Here is a 22,595-nt window from a genome sequence, read left to right on the forward strand (position 1 = left end):
TTGTCTCTTTAACTGGCCTTGGAGGACCCGCTCTGTCGCATGCCAATGTGTCTTGTGCACAGTAAGTAGATGAGCCTGCCTCTACTCCCTGGTCTTAGGCTATTTATGCAGTGTTAGACAGCATGAAAAGTATGACTGAATTCACTTCTCGGTGAATTCAATCACCTTTGAAGCTTTTTGTCATCTAGAAGAGTTGCAAGTCTTTTTGGGCCCAGCTCCTCTTTTGGTTTTAAAACATGGTAGGTAAATCAGTGTTTCTCACCAGTTCGTTTAGCATCTGATTCTGTGGCTTTGGGAAGATTTTAGTAGCTTGGAGGCCTTAAACAGATGATGTCATTTGCAGACTTTTAGGAGTAATCCCAACCTGTGCAGGTCTGAGGCTAAATCTCAAGCGGTTCCTGTAGACTGCCATCTTACATGCCACCTGCTTATACTCACGTAGCAGCTTCAGGCCGTCCTTGCCAAAGGGAGGCAAAATGTCTGGATGGATGTTCAACCAACCGCGTAAGGAAATCCGACAAAGTTGATTGTGCTCACCTGGAAACTGGAAACACTATAAACAGAATCAACATTGTGGGTTTTTTCTCACCAGATTTTGCTTTCTGGAATATTTTGAAGGATTATCTTTGAATTCTGCTGGCGATCGAAGTGTGGCCTGACCTCACCTAAACCTTTCAGGGCTCGTCGTTGGGGGGCCAGTGGCGCAATGGATAACGCGTCTGACTACGGATCAGAAGATTCTAGGTTCGACTCCTGGCTGGCTCGCAGTGCGTGCTTTTTTTCGTGTTGGAATGGAAACGCTCTTAAATATTGTACAAATTTGGTCAGAGAACAAACTTTGACCTCACCTGACCTTTTCATTTTCTTGGCAAAGGGCCAGTGGCGCAATGGATAACGCGTCTGACTACGGATCAGAAGATTCTAGGTTCGACTCCTGGCTGGCTCGAAGTGTCTGCTTGCTTTTGTGTGTATTGGGAGCAATGCTGTCAGTTTCGGAGGGTGAAAACCACAGAGGCACAGCGTTTTCACACAGTGCATCTGAGCTCCTCTGATACTCCTAAAACCATAAGGGATCACCAAAGGTTTTCCTTTAGCCAGAGCTTGTCCTTCGTCTCGCTCAGTTCACCCGTAGCGTTCTTTGGGTACCTTCCAAGGTTTAACAAATATCCAGCTAGAATGATCACATTTACTCACAGCAGCCAATCTCATGGTGTTCCCTCTGTCTTATAGCGTCCTGATGACATCTAGGTTGTGCTAGGTTGTGGATGATGAGAGTCAAACCTTAAGTACTGTATGCGTTGGCTTACACTACGCAATGCCTTTCAAATGTCCCCTATTGCTGATGGCAATTTCCCAGTCTAAGAAAGCTAGCGTGTCATTTTTCATATCCTTCCTGGTGAACCTGATGTGTTTTTGCACCACCTTAATGTCATCTGTGATTGGTTTTACATCCCGAAATTTGACTTTCACCCAGGCGTCATCCACATATCTGAACCAGTGGTGTTCGAGGACAGGATGACTTAGCAGTCTTTGTTTCCCACTTCCTGCTTATAAGAGTTAGCCACAATGGGTTAAACTGGGGAATTCATGGTGCACCCACATTTCTGCTCGTGGTAATGGCTCCTCTATGTGAGTTATATGGATCGATGCCAGAATTCCAAGAGCACACACACACACTCACACTTTGTTGGTGTTGAGGGTGGTCCTGTTGGTGAGGGTGGGGTCATCCTGTAAGCTCTTATGAACTAGCACCACTTCTTCGGTAGCTGTAAGACAACTGAAGAGAGTTCTACCATTGTAAGTGACCGTAGTGTCATCTGCCTACATAACGATATGGCTGACCTTCTTCATGAAATCCATAGCGTTCTGAGCATGGCGTTTCCAGCTGCCTACCGACGGCTTGAGGACCGAAGCCAAAAGCCTTTCGATATTGTATGTAGCACAGTTGATCATGCAGACAATGGGTCTTTAAATTACCTCCTGTTTATACAACTTAGGCAAACAACAGAGACTTGCTGTAGCTTCCAGACAAAATCTTTGCTCACTTGTCCACATCCTTGGTGTTTGTCTCTTTAACTGGCCTTGGAGGACCCGCTCTGTCGCATGCCAATGTGTCTTGTGCACAGTAAGTAGATGAGCCTGCCTCTACTCCCTGGTCTTAGGCTATTTATGCAGTGTTAGACAGCATGAAAAGTATGACTGAATTCACTTCTCGGTGAATTCAATCACCTTTGAAGCTTTTTGTCATCTAGAAGAGTTGCAAGTCTTTTTGGGCCCAGCTCCTCTTTTGGTTTTAAAACATGGTAGGTAAATCAGTGTTTCTCACCAGTTCGTTTAGCATCTGATTCTGTGGCTTTGGGAAGATTTTAGTAGCTTGGAGGCCTTAAACAGATGATGTCATTTGCAGACTTTTAGGAGTAATCCCAACCTGTGCAGGTCTGAGGCTAAATCTCAAGCGGTTCCTGTAGACTGCCATCTTACATGCCACCTGCTTATACTCACGTAGCAGCTTCAGGCCGTCCTTGCCAAAGGGAGGCAAAATGTCTGGATGGATGTTCAACCAACCGCGTAAGGAAATCCGACAAAGTTGATTGTGCTCACCTGGAAACTGGAAACACTATAAACAGAATCAACATTGTGGGTTTTTTCTCACCTGGATGTTTTGAGCCTGCATCAAGAGATTTTGCTTTCTGGAATATTTTGAAGGATTATCTTTGAATTCTGCTGGCGATCAAAGTGTGGCCTGACCTCACCTGACCTTTGAGGGCTCGTCGTTGGGGGCCAGTGGCGCAATGGATAACGCGTCTGACTACGGATCAGAAGATTCTAGGTTCGACTCCTGGCTGGCTCGCAGTGCGTGCTGTTTTTCGTGTTGGAATGGAAACGCTCTTAAATATTGTACAAATTTGGTCAGAGAACAAACTTTGACCTCACCTGACCTTTTCATTTTCTTGGCAAAGGGCCAGTGGCGCAATGGATAACGCGTCTGACTACGGATCAGAAGATTCTAGGTTCGACTCCTGGCTGGCTCGAAGTGTCTGCTTGCTTTTGTGTATATTGGGAGCAATGCTGTCAGTTTCGGAGGGTGAAAACCACAGAGGCACAGCGTTTTCACACAGTGCATCTGAGCTCCTCTGATACTCCTAAAACCATAAGGGATCACCAAAGGTTTTCCTTTAGCCAGAGCTTGTCCTTCGTCTCGCTCAGTTCACCCGTAGCGTTCTTTGGGTACCTTCCAAGGTTTAACAAATATCCAGCTAGAATGATCACATTTACTCACAGCAGCCAATCTCATGGTGTTCCCTCTGTCTTATAGCGTCCTGATGACATCTAGGTTGTGCTAGGTTGTGGATGATGAGAGTCAAACCTTAAGTACTGTATGCGTTGGCTTACACTACGCAATGCCTTTCAAATGTCCCCTATTGCTGATGGCAATTTCCCAGTCTAAGAAAGCTAGCGTGTCATTTTTCATATCCTTCCTGGTGAACCTGATGTGTTTTTGCACCACCTTAATGTCATCTGTGATTGGTTTTACATCCCGAAATTTGACTTTCACACAGGCGTCATCCACATATCTGAACCAGTGGTGTTCGAGGACAGGATGACTTAGCAGTCTTTGTTTCCCACTTCCTGCTTATAAGAGTTAGCCACAATGGGTTAAACTGGGGAATTCATGGTGCACCCACATTTCTGCTCGTGGTAATGGCTCCTCTATGTGAGTTATATGGATCGATGCCAGAATTCCAAGAGCACACACACACACTCACACTTTGTTGGTGTTGAGGGTGGTCCTGTTGGTGAGGGTGGGGTCATCCTGTAAGCTCTTATGAACTAGCACCACTTCTTCGGTAGCTGTAAGACAACTGAAGAGAGTTCTACCATTGTAAGTGACCGTAGTGTCATCTGCCTACATAACGATATGGCTGACCTTCTTCATGAAATCCATAGCGTTCTGAGCATGGCGTTTCCAGCTGCCTACCGACGGCTTGAGGACCGAAGCCAAAAGCCTTTCGATATTGTATGTAGCACAGTTGATCATGCAGACAATGGGTCTTTAAATTACCTCCTGTTTATACAACTTAGGCAAACAACAGAGACTTGCTGTAGCTTCCAGACAAAATCTTTGCTCACTTGTCCACATCCTTGGTGTTTGTCTCTTTAACTGGCCTTGGAGGACCCGCTCTGTCGCATGCCAATGTGTCTTGTGCACAGTAAGTAGATGAGCCTGCCTCTACTCCCTGGTCTTAGGCTATTTATGTAGTGTTAGACAGCATGAAAAGTATGACTGAATTCACTTCTCGGTGAATTCAATCACCTTTGAAGCTTTTTGTCATCTAGAAGAGTTGCAAGTCTTTTTGGGCCCAGCTCCTCTTTTGGTTTTAAAACATGGTAGGTAAATCAGTGTTTCTCACCAGTTCGTTTAGCATCTGATTCTGTGGCTTTGGGAAGATTTTAGTAGCTTGGAGGCCTTAAACAGATGATGTCATTTGCAGACTTTTAGGAGTAATCCCAACCTGTGCAGGTCTGAGGCTAAATCTCAAGCGGTTCCTGTAGACTGCCATCTTACATGCCACCTGCTTATACTCACGTAGCAGCTTCAGGCCATCCTTGCCAAAGGGAGGCAAAATGTCTGGATGGATGTTCAACCAACCGCGTAAGGAAATCCGACAAAGTTGATTGTGCTCACCTGGAAACTGGAAACACTATAAACAGAATCAACATTGTGGGTTTTTTCTCACCTGGATGTTTTGAGCCTGCATCAAGAGATTTTGCTTTCTGGAATATTTTGAAGGATTATCTTTGAATTCTGCTGGCGATCAAAGTGTGACCTGACCTCACCTGACCTTTCATGGGTCGTCATTGGGGGGCTAAATCTCAAGCGGTTCCTGTAGACTGCCATCTTACATGCCACCTGCTTATACTGACGTAGCAGTAGGCAGTCCTTGCCAAAGGGAGGCAAAATGTCTGGATGGATGTTCAACCATCAGCTGTTTTTTAGTGGTCAGTGGCGCAATGGATAATGCGTCTGACTACGGATCAGACGATTCTAGGTTCGACTCCTGGCTGGCTCGCACCGCGTGCTGTTTTTCGTGTTGGAATGGATACGCTGTTAAATATTGTACAAATTTGGTCAGAGAACAAACTTTGACCTCACCTGACCTTTTGGTTTTCTTGCCCTTTAAGATTAGTTTGTTTACTCATCGCGCCACTGGTAGGATAATTATATAATTAATAACCAAATATTTTTCCAGGTCCATAGAAGTCCTAACTACATGTGTCAACAGCTATTACATATTTACAGTTACATAAGCCTTGAAAGAAATAGATAGTTAATGTATGTTTCCAATTAGCGGAAATTTACAGTTGTATAGTTATAATTCTCACTGAATTTTTCATTTCACTTGATTATTAATCTTCATAAATGCCCATGAAGTGTTATGTGAAGCTTCTTCAAGTGAGCTAAGCTTATTGCATAACATGATTTTGTCGTTGCAGTTAACAGTAAACACTTGTGACAACAGCTCAGAAAATTATGTTTTTGTTTTCTGATATAGATTATTCTGCATCACTAAATCTTCTAAAAGAATCATTTGTTTTGATGTCTTAATTTGTGTGTTTGTTTTTATTGGTGTGTTCATATGTTTTTTTCATCATGTCCTGCCTTTCCAGTTACATATACAATTTTTATAATTTTATAATTTTTCTGTTTTATTTACAATAGTTGTTTGATGTTTTTGTAGGTATGCTGAGCTGCAGACATACACAAATCTGGACTTTCATCCCATAGAGGATGGTTACTGTGACCTAATAGTTGAAAAACCTACAGTTTTCATGAAACTCGATGCTGGTGAGTAATGAAGATTTACTGGACTCAAATTAAAGCCCTGAAACCTTAACAGAAAGCTTGATTCTTTTACTCTTACTATACTTGAAACTGATGCATTTAAAACCTCATTTAAATGTTGCAGCAATGTATTGACAGCATTTTTTCTGCTTTTATCCACACAAATGAATACTAGTGATATTTTTTGTTTAAAATCAGAGAAAAATTAAAATTAATATTAAAATTAAAGAAATCAAAATAGATAGTTCGCAATCTGCCTTAAATGTGACTTTGCATTGAGCAGTAAAGCACACTGTGCTTGTGTCTACCAGCTTGAATAGGAAACCAAGTCAAGGTGAGATGGAACTTTACCAAAAATAACACTATTGTATGAGGGGTTCAGGGTAGTGAAAACATGGAATAGGAGTTGTTACATAGCAAAGACATCGTAGAGAAGCAACAGGTATAGGCCATCGCCAAGATGAAAAGATTAAAAGGAAGGTGAAAATGTAAAAGCTCTGTGAGCTATTCTCATATCCATATTTGATTCTTTAATTCTACTAGAGCAGCTTTGCATGAGTCACAAGTCAGAATAGTCTTTATTTGTCTTATACTAACCGACTGGTTAATTTACTTTGATCATGATTTTTGCTCTCTTTAGGCCAACTTTCTGAGTGTGCCTTCGAAACACAAGCTTTGGTGTTGTACAGGGCAACAGTTGAGATGACAATATTAGTGATATCCCATTTCTATGACATTATAGAGATCTGAGAATTAAAAAACTGTCTGAAAGTGTAACAGTATAATATAATAATAATAATTATTTATATATATATGTATTTTATTTGTGTGTGTAACAGGGGTGAACATGTACCACCATTTCTGTGACTTCATCAACCTATACATCTCCCAGCACATTAATAACTCCTTCAGCTCAGATATCAACATTGTCATGTGGGACACGGTGGGTACCTGATGCTTGCCACTGCTGTTTCAGTGGTGGTTTTAATCTACAATGGGTTTGTTAATTAATTATTTCCATTTAAGGGAAATAATAATGGATAATGAAGTAAATACAATAACTAATAAATAAATTAATAACCTTCCAAATCTTTGTTTTGCTGCACTTAATGCCTAAAATGTTTATGCCACACTTGTCTGTCAGAAGAAGACACAGGGCTGGATTTTCCCGTTGTCTATTTCCCCATGAATTTATAAACGCCTCTTTTAGAGTTAGAGAAAACTGGCAGGAAGAGGGAAAGCAGTGACCTTTCATCACAAATTGCACAGTGCTGCAAGCTGCCGCATAATAGTGTGGTAATAGATTTTTGTATAAAAGCAAAACTTCAGAAGAAAAAACAGATGACTGCCTCTGGTTGTGCTTGAGGCATAATGTAGTTAATTTGGATTTTATTGCTTTGTTTTTTTTAATTTCTGCTGTGACAGAGATTGAATCAACATTTGTTCCCTATTTTATATGTTTCTCCCAGAGTTTTTATGGTTATGGAGATCTGTTCAGTGAAACGTGGAGGGCCTTCTCAGAGTATGACATCATCCATCTGAAGACTTTTGACTCAAAAAGAGTAGGTATAATCACAACTCTGGCAAACCAGGTATTTTTAGAGGTTCAGGAGAAGATGCCCTGTACCTACACAGCTGTCCTGGAAAATAATTTTGACATTATTCTCTGTTGCTGAGGCCAAAATATAAATGTTCTACCTTTTCTTTGGTGTTTGAACTGCACTATATTTACATAGTCTTACTAATTGCTTAACATGGAGATACACTAATTGACTGGGCAGAGACCAGAATCAGAAAATTATGAGCAAATTCAGCCCTGAAATTTGTTCAAATAACAAATTGTCACCTCACCTTACATTTGCTCAGTTTCAGAGGGGGTCAGTGGCACAATGAGCTCAGAAGTTCTTGGGTTTGACTCCTGACTTGCTCTGAATGTGTGTGCTCTTTTTGTTTGGTGTTTTTTTTCTTCTTTTTTTCTTTTGTTAGTGCGAAGGATGCTCTCATGAATATTTTGAACGATTAGTCAGAGATCAAAGTATGATCTCACAATTCTCATAAAGAATTAATTTATTAAACTAATGAAATCAAGCCAAGTTGCTTAAGAATGGCACAAGGAAGTGCTTCCTAGAGAGTAGAAAAAAATTAGTTGATCATTGTTTTAAAGTCAGCTTCCACATGTTTAGGACGATACTACTATTTGCATTTATAATGGCTGAAAATGAAAAATGTAAAAAGTAAAGAAGAAATGGCAGAAATACTCTTCAACTATGTTCTGAGTGTTTATATGGCATAGTTTTCCACAAGAGGACACTCTGTAAGATCTTTGTTGGCAACACACATATTTGAAATGCTACAAACATGGCAACCAGTGGTTTGATGAGGGGTAAGGTAAATAAAAAACTAGGAATAACACATGTTAGGAAAACCTGTTTATGTTTAACATGTGTGAAAGGTAAAGAAAACATCCTCGATATTGTAATATCTTATTTTTAAATCCCCAAATATTGGTAAGGGTATCAATCCTAAAAGTCCTTTACTGGTCAGGATCTAATATCATTCCAGTGTCACAAACAATGTGCGGTTTTTGAAAGAGTTGAAACCATCAGGGGATTGTTTGGCTTTTCTGATATGGTAGTACAAGTGTTGTTATAGACTCCCAATACATGCATGCATGTAGATGTCATTATTACAACTTGACAATCATTTCTGCGTCATATCACATAGTTAAAGTTTGATCTCTTCCCATTTGTGTATAGGTTTGCTTCAAAGATGCCTTCTTCTCCCTTCTCCCAAGAATGAGATATGGTCTTTTTTACAACACTCCTCTTGTAAGTTACCTCCCCGCATGTGTGTGTGTGTGAAAATTAGTGTAACTACTGAGATTCATATATGTATTTGCTATATGAAAACTGCAGTGTCTTACATCTTCAAACCTGCTTTGTTTGCGTCTCTATCTATTTTTATCTCACATTGCATATATATATAGGTCTTTCCTAAATTCAAGATATCTGGTGTAGTCGTAAACATGCAGTTTAGGTCAAATATTTTTGTAATATATTCAAAGGCTCAGCAAGTGCTTATGTTATTTAAATGATAATTCCAAGGAGATTACTACAAAGAGGATCCCACGTAAATATGTGTCGTCCTGTGGTTCCAGCCTTGAGGTGTGAAATATTGATAGGTCAGCCTCAAGCTGCTTTTGATTGCCCCTGCTGCAAATCATGTTTATATTCATGTGCTCACATTTACAGCTGCAGTACAACGGTGTGTATGTGATATTCTAAAACCTGAGAAATGCCTCATCTCATATGATACTCACTCCAGGGAGATAAGCAAATATCTATACAGCTGTCAGTTTCCCTATGTGTGTAATATACAGTATATATTTCTTTTATTATTTCTTTTTATCACCGTCCAGTGCAGTAATGTGATGGTATTGCTAGATTCAATTAGTTTTTACTTCATTTCAAATTTCAGAGAAGTATTTATGTATGACTGCATACATATTCTAGTACAATATTTGATATTAAACAGTTAAAAATAGTTATATAAATGTATATAATGTATAAATTATAAATGTTATTGAAATTGACTCTTTATGTACTGTGTTAATGACAGATCTCAGACTGCTACAGTGAAGGGATGTTTCGGGCATTTTCCCAGCACATCCTGCATCGACTCAACATCACACAAGACAAGCCAAAGGTAGGAACAATATCTCTAGGGAAACACAGCAATTACTTTTCCTGTGTCCGAGTTATACCATATAATATACATAACACCAAATAATTTCTCATAAATAACATTATGGCTGCACTTCACCACTATAGAGAACCTGTGAAAGCATTCAGAAGTTTCTTTCTTGTGCATAGATCATACTGCTACTGAATCAAGCCTTTGAACAATTATTTTGGTTAAAAAGTTTTCAGTTAAAAGCTCGTTTGCCACCACTTCTGTGGACTCACTGTTTGCATAACAATTAAGATATTGCTTTTTGAGCAGACTTTAGGGAGAGCAGTAGCGCCTCTTACCCTATGTATTCACAATAAAATTGTGGGACTATGTAAGATAAAAGTACTTACTGAGCTGCTTTGGTGGTCTCAGGTAAAATTTGGTTTGCTCATTGATATCATGTGTTTGATTCACTGAAAAGGCTAAACTGTAATCAGTGGGACATTGACTAATACATTCACTAAATAAAGACTAAGCATAAGTTGGATGTATTTTACATTTTTTTCTTAGCTAATGCACTTTTATCACATCTTATAATGTCTATATTAAAATGTTTATTTTTTGTAAAGCCATTTTCAGAAACAGCAGGTCTGATGCAATGGGTAATGCCTCTTCAGGCTATGAGTTTAACAGTAAGAGCAGGTAAAACATTATGAGTGAAGGATGGTCTCCTTTTGAGGGATTTATTGCCACAGGTTCAGGCTGGTGTCTGTTTGTTTAGTCTTTGTCTTTGACTTCTCTAGAGAGGTGGGTGGGACTTTTGTCCTCTGTTAGAATTGCTAAGCGTAAAGACTAACAAAAGCACAAATAGGAACAGAACATTTTGCACATACATTTTAACATTTTCCCCCAGTGACAGTGCTTATTTTATTGTGTCTTACTTTGTCTTTGTCTTAGCTTTCATGGCACTTAATGTTCTTATTTCTTTTACTCTTTTTGTGTACAGTATTTTGTGACTGTTTGTTTGTGAAAAGCACTTAATAAATAAACTTTACTTATTTTATTTACTTACTTGCTTATAGCTACAACCTGTGGACAAGGGTCTGGAAAGTTCGTCATAGAGCCTACAAATGGCCAATGCACTTTAAGAACCTGTAGATTTTATTTTTTTTCTTGTTTTTTTTACAGTTAACATGAATATGTGGAAGCAAATCGCCCACTGGTAGAAGTGTCTTGAATCTTCTGCAGCCAGACTCTCATTAATGGTCTAGTGGTTAAGATTTGGTGCTCTTGCTGCCATGGTCTGGATTCAATTTCTGATAGGGAATGTCAAGTTTTTTTCAGGTCGCAGTTGAATACCCTAAAAAATTTCCTTTTCCTAATTCCGCTTCTTTTCTACAGCGGTTAGCTCAAGGCTTTTCATATTGTATGATTATAGCCCTGTAAGACAAGAGGGTCTCTCTCATATCGCTCTCTTTTTCTAACTGCTTTTTCCTCACTTTGGTGGAAAATGTAATGGAATCAAGGAAAGGTTTGAAGAAGATTTTACAAGGTCTTAGGAAAATAGAAGCATGTTGCTTAAAGAATCCCAACTGTACTTACCAACTCCCTAAGAGTGTGACGGGAGATCTGTGCCATTTTGAAACTAGAATTTCAAAAAGATGGACTACAAAGTGCATATTTTACTTTATCTCAACGTGTTCTCATCATGTTTTTTTCATGCGGGTCATATAGTACATAATATAATGTCATATTCTTAAAATATGACATTATATTATAGAAAATGAACATATAGCCTATAAAAGAAAATACATTATTCTTTCTTTCCTTTCCCAGTGATTCAGTTCCTCCTTTCTGTAAAGGCTTTCAATGACTGAAATGCAATTCCCTCCATTAATCAATTATCCAACTCAGGGTGGGTGGGTAGGCGTCTGGGTCCTATCCCAGCTGACCTGAAGTAAAAATTAATTTACTGATAATTCGAAATGCTTGCAGTAATGGAAGCGGAACTATCGCAAACCGTAAATATGGTTTATTTTAATACAGTATAATACAACCTATATTCTTCACTCAAGGCAACACCTGAACAGGAAGCAGATTTTGCTGCTGCATTGAAAACCATTTATCAAGTTAATGCATGAGGTGGAAAACAGTTTTAATTAACATTTACATGGTCTGTTCTATCTCTTGTGTTTTGTTGATCACTGCTCTAAGTAGTAGGACGGTATTATCGTCTCTCCTTTCATTAAGGATAGTCCACTGTAGCTTATGCTAAATGAGGTAATTAAGAAACAAGGTAACTAAATTTTCTTTGTATCTGGAGAACCGTAGTCATCTCTTTCTTTGGCTACCACACAAATATTTCCAGGGAACCTTCATAAGCAAAACTGACTATTCGGCTGCACCCATAATTTGTAGAAGCAAATTACACACATGGACGCTTTAATGCTTGGCAGTTGAGTATTACACCTACATTATGGATGTGCACTATAAACTTCAATAGGAAGTCTTTAGGAATAAGGAAAAGAAACATAATTTCCTCTTCCATATTCTGTAAGTAACATTCAGAAACATCTGGCCCAGACTCTGCAAAAGTCCACGGTCGATGCCTTTAAAAATGTTTGCCTTGATGGCACCTCCTGTTTTGCACTGAGTCTGCCATCATTTGCCATCAGCAGTAGGTGTAACATAACCACGATGCTGACTTCTACAATAGTTGATTGGTTATTGGATACTAAGTGCATCAATGACACTACACCTACCCCAACACCCACCTCACCCCAACCTGATATAGTACTTTCTGAAAGAGTACATGCATAACTGTATACTGACAGTGCCATGCACTCACTTCCTTATTCATATTCTTCATCTATAACTCTCCAGACCTCCTCAGAAGTGCTTTATGGTGCCATGCTTGTAATGATTGACTGTATCTTTATGACCAGCGAGGCCTGATAACTTCTTCCTTCCTGTGAAGCAGCTCATTGGGTATTCATATTCTTCACTGGAAATATGCTAAGAGGCTTTTCAGTGAGACACGGGGCTACCGGCGATAGCAGGCTGGCAACTGAATGAGAGGTCTTCCCAGCCCTGACCCTCTTCCCAGCTCTTCCTTTCATCCCTAGATTAATGACATCAGGCAGAAACTCACGCTGCTCTGCTTTATTGTGTCCTATCCATTTGCTACTGCCATCCCACTCCTTCTATCTCACCTCATCATAATTTGTCTTTTTGTTTTGCTCAATTGGCTTTTCCAAAATACTCTTTGAAATATATTTGAATTCGAAAAAGAGAAATTGTGTCTGTACTGATTGCATATATAATTACCACTGAAGTATAATAGTTTGGTTCTTTTGTATTTAGATTATTTCACTGGTTTGAACTTCCTGCATTTATTTTGATGATAAGATAATGAAGGGCCCTTACTGTTTAACAGTATGTTACAGATTGTGACCCCTCCAAAAGTCTAAATACTCTTTCTGATCACAAGATGGCAGTAGTAGACCGTGAAAAGAAATATCCCTAAGCTGGCTGTCTGGACTAATAAGATTATTTCAGGAAAAAAAATCTCATTGTCACATTAAAAATTGGACTCTAAACATGATTTTAGGCTATTGAGATTATCCACTGCGCAGTAAGTGTGTTAATTTGTATGAGCACCATGTTTTCCCAGCTGTCTATCTTTTGTTTGTCCTTGGCTGATTGTTTATTGGGTGCGTTGCTGTTTCCAGGAGGGGCGTGTTCGTGTCACCCTGCTTGCACGCAGCACAGAATACAGAAGGATACTAAACCACATGGAGGTGAGTCCAGCACCACTGGCCCTTCTCTTTGTCTCTTTCTTCCTTGTACCTGTTCTTCACTCTGCAGGACAGGCGGCACAGAACTCTCCTGTTTTCTTACCGCTTGTCCTCCTTTTTCTTTCTCTTTGTCTTCTGTCTCTTTTACATTTCTGTCTTTACTTTATACAACTCCCTCACACCTCCTCCTTCAGCTATCGATTTACTGCCCACCTCTGTTAAGTGCCTATTTAAAATCTTATTTGTTATAAAAAGTATGAGTAAAAAAACAAGGCTTGTGATTTATATTGTCACTGTCTGTATTTGTTTGCTGTCTCATTGATCACAGAACCTGTTCTTTTGTTGTTGTTACAGCTGGTAAATGCCCTCAAGACTGTGCCTTCACTGGAGGTCAATGTGGTAGACTACAAATACAAGTGAGTTATAGAGCGCTGGCTACACGAGTCTAGGAAGCTTTCAGTGCTGCTCAGCATTGGTCACCACACATTGTTATACAGCTGTGTGTAAGAATAAAGGAATCAGTCACAATGACTGATGTGTAACTCATTGTCTGTCTTTCAGGGATGTTCCCTTCCTGGAGCAGCTGAGGATCACCCACAACTCTGACATCTTTATAGGGATGCACGGGGCTGGTCTCACCCACCTCCTCTTCCTCCCTGACTGGTCTGTCATCTTTGAGCTGTGAGTGACATTGTCCATCTGTGTGTCAGCTGTACACATGCATGTGTGTATAGTTGTGTGTATGTGTGAGTAAAAGCCAGGTGGAGCACAGGCACGGGGAGAGCAATTTGTTTGGCAGCGTGCTCTGTCCAAAGTACCCCTCAGCCACTTGGTATATGACTGTGAAATACTGTCTAATTAAGCAGCCCCTCATCACACCTGGTAATCCTCAGCAAAGGAGCTACTTGAAATGTGTGTGTGTGTGTGTGTGTGTGTGTGTGTGTGTGTGTGTGTGTGTGTGTGTAGAAGCATAGAGAGTTGGGTGTAGATTTTGGAGGGTGACACAAAGGAAGAAGCACTGTGTGCATAGAGAAAGAGAGACAGAGAGAGAGAAATTGAGCTAGAACGAGGGAAAGAGAGGCAGATCGAGGAGAGCAAGAGATAAAGTGTCTGCATCCGTCCCTCCTAGATATAACTGTCAGGATGAGAGCTGCTATCGAGATTTGGCTCGGCTGCGGGGCATTCGATACGTGACTTGGCAGAAAATGGACAAAGTGCTCCCACAGGACAAGGTAGGGGAAACTCCTGTATACGCCATTAGCTTCCCAGTACCCCAGCAGCAGCTTTCGTAATTCATCTCACCTGTGTAACATAAGTGTACACACACTTAACCTCACATGTGCACACTGAAGTATGTGCAGTTATTGGTGCAGCAGAACAAATGTAAAGACTTCATTTCATACTTATATAACATCTTTGTCCTCTTCCTGTAACAGTGAGGTTAGCCTGTAAACACACACGTCTATGCTCTTATGTTGTCTTTCTCCTGTGCTTCTGTGTTTCACACATCCTCTCTAATGCTTCTCTCAGGGTCACCATCCCACCCTTGGGGACCATCCGAAGTTTACCAACTACTCCTTTGATGTGGAGGAGTTCATGCGCCTTGTGCTGGAGGCAGCCGATTATGTCACGCACCATCCTAAATGGCAGCGCCGTGCCCTTCGTGATGAACTCTAGAGCGTCTGTGAATGGACCGAGGGGGCGCAGACATCTGGCTGCTGAAGAACTCTAAACTTTAACCTGCTTTTTTCTGTGATGGGAAAAAAAAACTTCACATTGGCAGAGTAATCGTTAAGGTATCTTGAAAGGTTGCCACATTTACCAGTGAATCACAGTGGTGCAGCGGGTTTTTTGTCACCTACTATCTGCTGCATTGACAGGTCTGGATGAATGAAAACAGTATGGCGGACAGCTCGAGTTTGAATGGCTTTCACTAGCTCTATTAGTGTCAAATCAGTTAAAGGACTAGGCGTGTGTAGTGGAACCATCTGGAAAGCAATAAGATGTGTCCTATGCTTCTTCATTACCTCCCTGCGTCTGCTTCATTCCACGTCGCCAGAGTTAGCAAATGAGCAGCTGTTACGACATTCCTTCACATGCGACATCTTGTCCCATTTGATCAGTGTCACATTGACGGGAGCCTCTAGAGTTGTTGACAGTCACGCTAGAATTTCTGCGCACATCCTGCATAAACCAGTCTAATACGGTGAACAGTATTCACATGCTGGATTCTCACATCCAGTTGTAGTCTGACATTTTGAAATCATGTGGTTTTAAGTTACAATCTCATCCCAAACACATAGAAGTCTAAATGATAAGATACAGCATGTGTGTTCCCTACTGCCATGATGTATTTTCTGTTGTATCAGTATTAATGTTTGTGTGTTTAAATGCAGTAATAGTATTTAGAACAGTAACGGTGCATACACGTATGTGTATGTTGTATGTTAGGATGTATGTGTATGTAAACCTTAACACTCCAAACATACTGATAAAGACTGTTTTAGGATGAAAAGCAAAAATATTTAACTGGCTTTGCGGCTCTACTCTTTGTTGCTGGATCTTTATTTAAATTTGACCTGGTTTTCTTTAATATTTGTCGCATTTATTATTTAAAAATATGTTGTGCTGGTTTGATTGAATACCTTTTGATGCCAATGCCTTTTTCATTATAAATTCCTTTGCATTTTACCAAAGGAAAGTGTCGTTATGGTCAAATAATGAGAGTGCTGCTATTATCTGTTACCTTTTCCAGAGACTTCTGAATGCTGTTAGTTTTGTATTTTACGATAAATTTGTCTGAATTGGAATGACACTTTGCATGCAGTCTGGTGCTATCCACAGGAGTATTGTGAGCGATCACAAGAAAATGTTCATATTTCTTGGCCTCTGTGAGCCTGATGTTTTATTTATCCATGAGACTGTGTTGGACTGAGTCAGACACTTGGTTGGGGCTTTCCTAGACTTGTGGGCAATTTCATATTCAGGAGCTGTGTTAAATTTTAAAATAAATAATTAAAAAAAACATGCTGAAGCATATCTTTGTGTCTATGTAGGCCATATTAGGCATCAGAGATTTAATTCATCTTAATTTAATCAATCATCTTTTGAAGTCTGACCTTGGAGGGAAAAACTGAAGCCTCTGTCTTGCCAGTTCTTGCTGATGCCAGACAGCTCTTTGCTGTGGGTTTCATTATTTTACTGAGTTCAGGTCTAAGGAGGGAAAGGGCTCCTCGCAAAAGGGCACTTGTTCAGTTTTTACTGTCACCGTAATAAATCTGGATGACCTCAAAAACTACCCGAAGTACCCGCGTGACGGATCGTGGCCACATGGGGGCAGTACAACACCACACATGAGGCCAAATCACCAGCCTGCGCTGTGTGATCGTTCCTGACAGACTTGGTTCAACGGTGTAGACACCGAGAATAATTTATTCACAAACGTACCCAGTGGGTCACAAAGAGACAATATTTGTTCAAAAGCGTTTGCTTCAATATCCCAAGTTTGCTGTCAGCAGTCGTTCTCCTGCGTGTTCTTTTCGGATGTTGTGTCTGAACTTTCAGAGTATTGACAGACACCGGGCCTGTCTGGGATGGACACTATTTATGGCCCTGCTCGGGTTACTGCCAGTGACCTCGTAAAGAAATGAAGAATCTTGATGCAGAGGGGGATCAAAAGCAGAGGAACCAGGATGTCTGTTTTCATTAACCTTCGTGACCGCTGCGAATCGATGAGTAAGTCATGGTTTTTAGCGCAAAACTGACCAAAGCGCATTCAAAATGGATCGTCTGCCTGGAAGAGAAGGCGCACCCGGTCACCCAAATCATTTCCAGCATGAGATAAACTGCAGAAAGTTACAAGTACGTAAAACTTTACCTGTGTGTGCGCACACGACAGCTTTTGCTCAGGGTTCCTTCTCTTGCCTGTTAGGTCTTGCTTTTCTACCTTAGGCCTCATTTCAGACTTCTAAGGATGCACATTACGGCTTTTTCCCCGTCATGGAAATGTGGATTTTGTTTTTCTTCAGTGAGAATTAATAATAGCGTCAAGATGATGAGAGCGATTTCAAATAAAGACCGAGGTTTAATTACTGGATGGAATTCCAAACAAAGCGATTGGATCACGTCTGAGCCGTCAGTCCTTCATTCTTTCATAAAGCCATTTCTTGCTGTAATTTGCAGCACGATCATTAGCATAGTCTAATATATCTCAAAAGACAAACATTTCTCACGCCGAACTCAGACAAATCAATTGCAGCCCGCTCATCTTACCATGGCCACTTTTCCAGGCGTGCCCACACCAGAAAAAAACAGTGCATTTCAGCAGGATTAATGCAGGAATATCGATCAAGTAGTAAGAAATATTCCTCAAGTTATGAACAGACATTTCCCTAATGTTTTTCTCCCCTGTGAGACGGTTAGGGGGGGGGGGGGGGGGGGGGGGGAATAATTCCAAACGATATCCTATAACCCTGGTCTCTCTCTTTACATGACATGCCAGGAGGCCTTCAAGCATATACTCTTACTTTTTCCACAACACAGAAGGACATTTCTGCGACCTTTAACATTTCATGTTAGCTTAAACGCCAAAACGGTTTGTTTTGTTGTTGTTGTTTTTTAGGAAAAATAAATCTCTAAATGCAATGTGAGGTAAAACGCAAGGAAATTAAATTTCACACCATTCGGCGCTCTCCAGAAAAGTGGCCAGGTCCACATGATGCAGCTTCCTTTTATACTATCTGACCCTCTGACGAGCGATAGATGAGATAAGTGCTGTGGGCTGTTGCATCCATTAGCTGCCTCACTTTAAGATAAAAGGCCTCCGATCCCCACTGGGACACACGGGTTCAGGACTGTAGATACAATCACTTGCCGCTACAAACAGGATATAGTATCAACTTTTTCCCGCCCCTTCCTTTACTTACCATTTACACCGTTAAACCACTTTTATCTGCAAAGTGGATTAGCCGCTTGACAGCAAAGTAAATCCACAGAAAAGCCCGGTGACGGAACACCGGAACAGTCTGGAGCTGTCCAACTCGCTGAATTTGTATGCAGTGCGTCTGGCGCTCTCCGTGGTGCTGAAACTAGGATACTTGCTTCGGTTTAATGTTTTTTATCTGGATCTTGCGAGTAAAAGTGCTGCATGTACCTCACTCCTTGCAAACCTACATCAATGTCTAATCTGTTCTCAGTTCAAAGCCAGACAGATCGATTTTTAATAGATTCAAGCAAAGATTAATCGGTTCAAAGCAACACACTGGACTTTCTCACTCTATACACAGGGGGCAAAAATGGTCCCAAGGTGCTTAGGGCAGTGTCAGATGAAGGTGGCTGAGATTACCTATGCCTCATGATGTGGTTCACGGCGCGTGGTTCATTTTTGTATAAAATTTAAAGAAGCAATAAAAGAAAAAAAAAAAAAAAAGCCATAACCTCAAAAAATACAATGAAAAAATCCTCAGCGGACACTTAGTCCATCTTGTCCCGCAGCAATGCTGGCAACAAGAAGACAAGGAAGACATCTGAGTCTGTCGGATAGCCCTTACTTTTGGGTCGTTAGCAGGCATCGACATCCCCAAAGTCTTAACGACTGCAAATGCAGCGCAAAGCAATCAATCGCCATCAACACACAAGAATATTCTGGGGATGGAATAATTGATAGGCTGTCTCCTGGTGCGAAACGGAGAGGCTGCGGTGATTAAATTCTGTTTAACATCTTGGTGGGTGAAAGGGAGGTGGTGATAGTGGGTAGTTTTACATCATCCGCGTGCATATCCGAGCAAGGAACCTAAGTATTGATATCCACACACTGTTTGTAACATGAGCGAAGTGTTGGGGCGAGGTGAGCTATTATTTGACGAGCACAGGTCAGCGATTCTTGCACAGTCGCGCACCTGTCAGTCACTCGGGAACAAAAGCAGACAATCCTACTCACACACACACACACACACACACACACACACACACACACACACACACACACACACACACACACACACACACACACACACAAGGGTACACGAATAATGAAGTGGCGATAACTGAAGTGTGAATGTTCGCTGGAATGTTCAGCTTGTGATCCCTACTAGGCAAATCCATAGAAATCATTGTGCATTGTACGTGTACTTCGTACCTTAACAGACACTGAAACTACTGATCGGCTTAAACAAACAAGCCAAAGTGGGAAAGAATTATCTAAAATCCTTTTAGATCGACATCTCTGATTTCTCATTCAAATATGATTTGCAACTTGTGCCATATAGCTTATGTCCTGAAGAAATTTCAGGACTTAATATAACCTCAGCGTTTAAAAATTCTGGAAATCAAAAGTGAGATGGAACACCTTAAGATTAACTAATGGCAATCCAACCCCCCCCCCCCCCCCCCCCCCCAAAAACCAAACCAAACCAAAAAAAACACCCCACTGACGTGTGTCTCATCTCTCCTTGGACCTATACGTACGGTCCAGGCTACTTGTAAACTACATGACATCAGTGAGGAAGAAGGGGTGTACTAGGGAGCTGGTGAACTGGGCGGGCGCTGTTGCACGTGTTCTGAATGGGGAAGACGGGCTCGCATCGCATTTCTCAGGTCCAATCGATCCCTGCTCGGGAGGAGCGACGGGAGAGCAACTATCACTCCTATATCACTATACCATCACTCTCATCAGCATCTCCCCGGCGACTATAACGCCTCTGTGTGACAGACTCACATAAGGAGATGAACTTGTGCGGAGTGTCATCAACCCGGTGTCGCTTTGGGGGAATTACGCACTTCTGATGACTTTCTCCTCAGTCTGGTTCTGAGATGGGACTCAACGAGATCATGGCAAGTTGGAGCACGTCCTTATTACGCGAGCCCTGTTTTCTAGCCCGGTTTCGGAGGGTTGGCTCTGCGGAGTGGCAGCATATCTCCTCACTCATTCTTTAGCGTGTTTGTGCGCGGGTACCTGGACGGAAGACTTACTAGGATTGCCCTGTTTGGTGTGAAAACAAAACGCCTTGGAGTTGAAACAGAAAGTGGCAAAGCTCTACTATCGCCTCACCTGGACTCTGTACAGCTGCCAAAGATCATGCCATCGCGGTTATAGATTTGGGTAAGATGTTTTACCCCCTTCTCTTTAGATTAAATTAGTATAATTCACGTTTAAGTTCTCTTTGTCTCCTTCATAACGCGCGATCTGTAGGCTAAAGCGTAAAGGCTAGGGTCGGAGGAGGACTTTGTATGTGGAACATTTTTCTATGTCGAGCAGGGAGAGAAGAGGTGGCGACTGACTGGCAAACTGAAAGCAACTTTGCTGCTGTTTGGCTCAGAGCGCAGCGGACACGCTTTGCTGGGAAACGATGTGTTATTAACAGCGTAATTTTCAAAGAAAACCTCGCCGATCTCCTGATCACTCATCTCTCCTCATTTTCATAGCTTTGCGTAAAAGAATAGAACACACGACGAGCCCGTTCAAACGGCCGTCCGTCCAGTGATAATGTGCAGCGCGTGCCGTTAGAAAGATCGCGGAAAAATGAGGTGAGATTGATGCAGTGTTTCATCACTGTGAGGTTAAATAAGCGATCGGTTCCGCTTAGCACCTATTGAGTGCTCCGCCAGGCTGATCCGCTGACCAGACTCTTTTTGCTCGCCTTCTAATCTCTTTGCATGGATTGAGATCGGCTGGGAATAGCGGGGCGCGCGCAGCTCAGACGTACAAGAGAGAAATGAAGTGCCGCCGGGTTCTCCAAGCAGATTGCGCACGGAGCCAAGGAGGTGTGTTGCAGAACCTAATGGCCACACTCTATTGGGCGTACACGCACAGAAGCGTCTCTCTCTCTCTCTGTCTTCTCTCCCTTTCTGTGTGTGTGTGTGTCTTTGTCTAGTGCACACACACACACACACACACACACACACACACACACACACACACACACACACACACACACACACACACACACACAGCCCGAGTGGGGAAAATTACTCGGTGCATGTTAATGGGCGCAGTAATGAGACCCAACCCCTATCGTGTTGTAATTGTTAGTCATCCTTGTCTCCACCCTCCCTCTCCCTTCCCTTCCCTTCCCTTCCCATCCCATCCCCTCCCCTCCACCCTCCCTCCCTCCCTCTCCCTCCCTTCGCTTGTATCCCTGCCTGTCCTGTGGCTCGGGTCTGCAATTTGTACTGTATTGTGTAATTATTTCCCCATTGTTTTGAGCACGCCGGTAGTGGCACTCCACAGAAAGCGGTGTCATTAGTGTGACAGGGCCGACAGGCGAGGGAGAGGGGAGCCCGGTGGAGGGGATCGGTCCGGAGACTTAATTCTCATTGACAGTCACATTAACACAGGAGCAGCACTCTTAATCCTGTGGAGATTACTCTCTCCAACCTGACTCCCTGTCACCCACCCATCCTCCAGGGGCTCACTTACTCACACGCTGTGACAAACACCTGTAAGAGGGTGGCACTCTGATATCTGTGCGTCTGTCTGCAGTGGATGGCTTCTCCTCTGTCTTTGTCAACCTTTTCCACCCTTCACCCCCTCTGCCTCTCTTCCTCCGCAGCCCCCCTCCAGATCCACGCACATACACAGTTTTCACACACACAATTTTATCATCCATACCCTTCCCTTTTTCTCCCCCTTCCTCTTGTAGCAGGTCCCAGTGATGGGACAGCAGGTATCCTCTGAAGACTATTCTGCTCTACATGTCTCAACAACCTCCTATCTACTTACCCCACAGAGAGCTGATTGGGATGACTGGATGGGAATGAGGTGGGGAGGGATGGATTGTGTGCATTTGTGATTGTGCATGAGGACACAGCCAAGCAGAGAGGCCACGACAGCGAGGAGGAGGAAAGGGAGAGCAGGGGAGGCGAGAGAAATGAGCTGGAGAGACAGAAATGATGATGCAAGGGAAAGATGTGTATGTGCGAAAGGGAGAAACAGAAAGCCTATATGTGAAATGACGTGTGTCTGTAATAGCAGGAACTCTGCACAATGGCATCTTGTAAATCTGTGTACTTGTTTATGCGTGACGGAGGGGGGAACACTGCATATTTGAGATGATGATGATGATAATCTGTGCGTGTGTGTAAAAGGTGTTGTGGGTGATATGTGAATAAGCAAGAATTAGACATGTAGGACTGATGAGGTGACAGCAGCGTGACAGATTGGAGCTCACCTCCACATGTACGCACACACACACACTGGCATAAACAGATTTCTGTAATAAGTGGATACTTCCTGACTAAGAGGAGGAGGAGGACAAGGAGTGGTAGAAAAAAAAAAAGACCAG

The 22,595-nt window shown here is 41.9% G+C and overlaps 2 protein-coding genes and 4 non-coding genes across 7 annotated transcripts in view; all 6 read left to right on the forward strand.

The window, feature by feature from the left end:
- eogt (EGF domain-specific O-linked N-acetylglucosamine (GlcNAc) transferase) overlaps positions 1-16,344 on the forward strand; it is a 28,573-nt gene extending 12,229 nt beyond the window's left edge. Inside the window, exons 7-16 of the mRNA XM_084927762.1 lie at positions 5,742-5,848; positions 6,685-6,788; positions 7,315-7,407; positions 8,602-8,673; positions 9,464-9,550; positions 13,249-13,317; positions 13,669-13,730; positions 13,876-13,995; positions 14,444-14,546; positions 14,845-16,344. Of these exons, the coding sequence (XP_084783888.1) occupies positions 5,742-5,848; positions 6,685-6,788; positions 7,315-7,407; positions 8,602-8,673; positions 9,464-9,550; positions 13,249-13,317; positions 13,669-13,730; positions 13,876-13,995; positions 14,444-14,546; positions 14,845-14,991 (964 nt within the window). The 3' untranslated portion in view covers positions 14,992-16,344. The remainder of the gene's footprint in view (positions 1-5,741; positions 5,849-6,684; positions 6,789-7,314; positions 7,408-8,601; positions 8,674-9,463; positions 9,551-13,248; positions 13,318-13,668; positions 13,731-13,875; positions 13,996-14,443; positions 14,547-14,844) is intronic.
- trnar-acg (transfer RNA arginine (anticodon ACG)) lies at positions 693-765 on the forward strand. The gene has a single exon. It is a non-coding gene; the product is annotated as a tRNA-Arg (tRNA).
- trnar-acg (transfer RNA arginine (anticodon ACG)) lies at positions 874-946 on the forward strand. The gene has a single exon. It is a non-coding gene; the product is annotated as a tRNA-Arg (tRNA).
- trnar-acg (transfer RNA arginine (anticodon ACG)) lies at positions 2,779-2,851 on the forward strand. Its single transcript has one exon. It is a non-coding gene; the product is annotated as a tRNA-Arg (tRNA).
- Positions 2,960-3,032, forward strand: trnar-acg (transfer RNA arginine (anticodon ACG)). The gene has a single exon. It is a non-coding gene; the product is annotated as a tRNA-Arg (tRNA).
- Positions 16,345-19,804: 3,460 nt separating the features above from the next.
- Positions 19,805-22,595, forward strand: part of tafa4b (TAFA chemokine like family member 4b) — a 37,883-nt gene continuing 35,092 nt past the window's right edge. The window contains exon 1 of one of the 2 annotated variants that reach the window (XM_084927763.1): positions 19,805-20,413. The gene's annotated coding sequence lies outside the window, so the exon portion shown is untranslated. The remainder of the gene's footprint in view (positions 20,414-22,595) is intronic. The other variant, XM_084927764.1, reaches the window with a different exon arrangement.

The sequence above is a fragment of the Perissodus microlepis genome, chromosome 5 (genome assembly GCF_051167445.1).
Source record: "Perissodus microlepis isolate ML-2025 ecotype Zambia chromosome 5, ASM5116744v1, whole genome shotgun sequence".
In the NCBI taxonomy this organism is placed as follows: Eukaryota; Metazoa; Chordata; class Actinopteri; order Cichliformes; family Cichlidae; genus Perissodus; species Perissodus microlepis.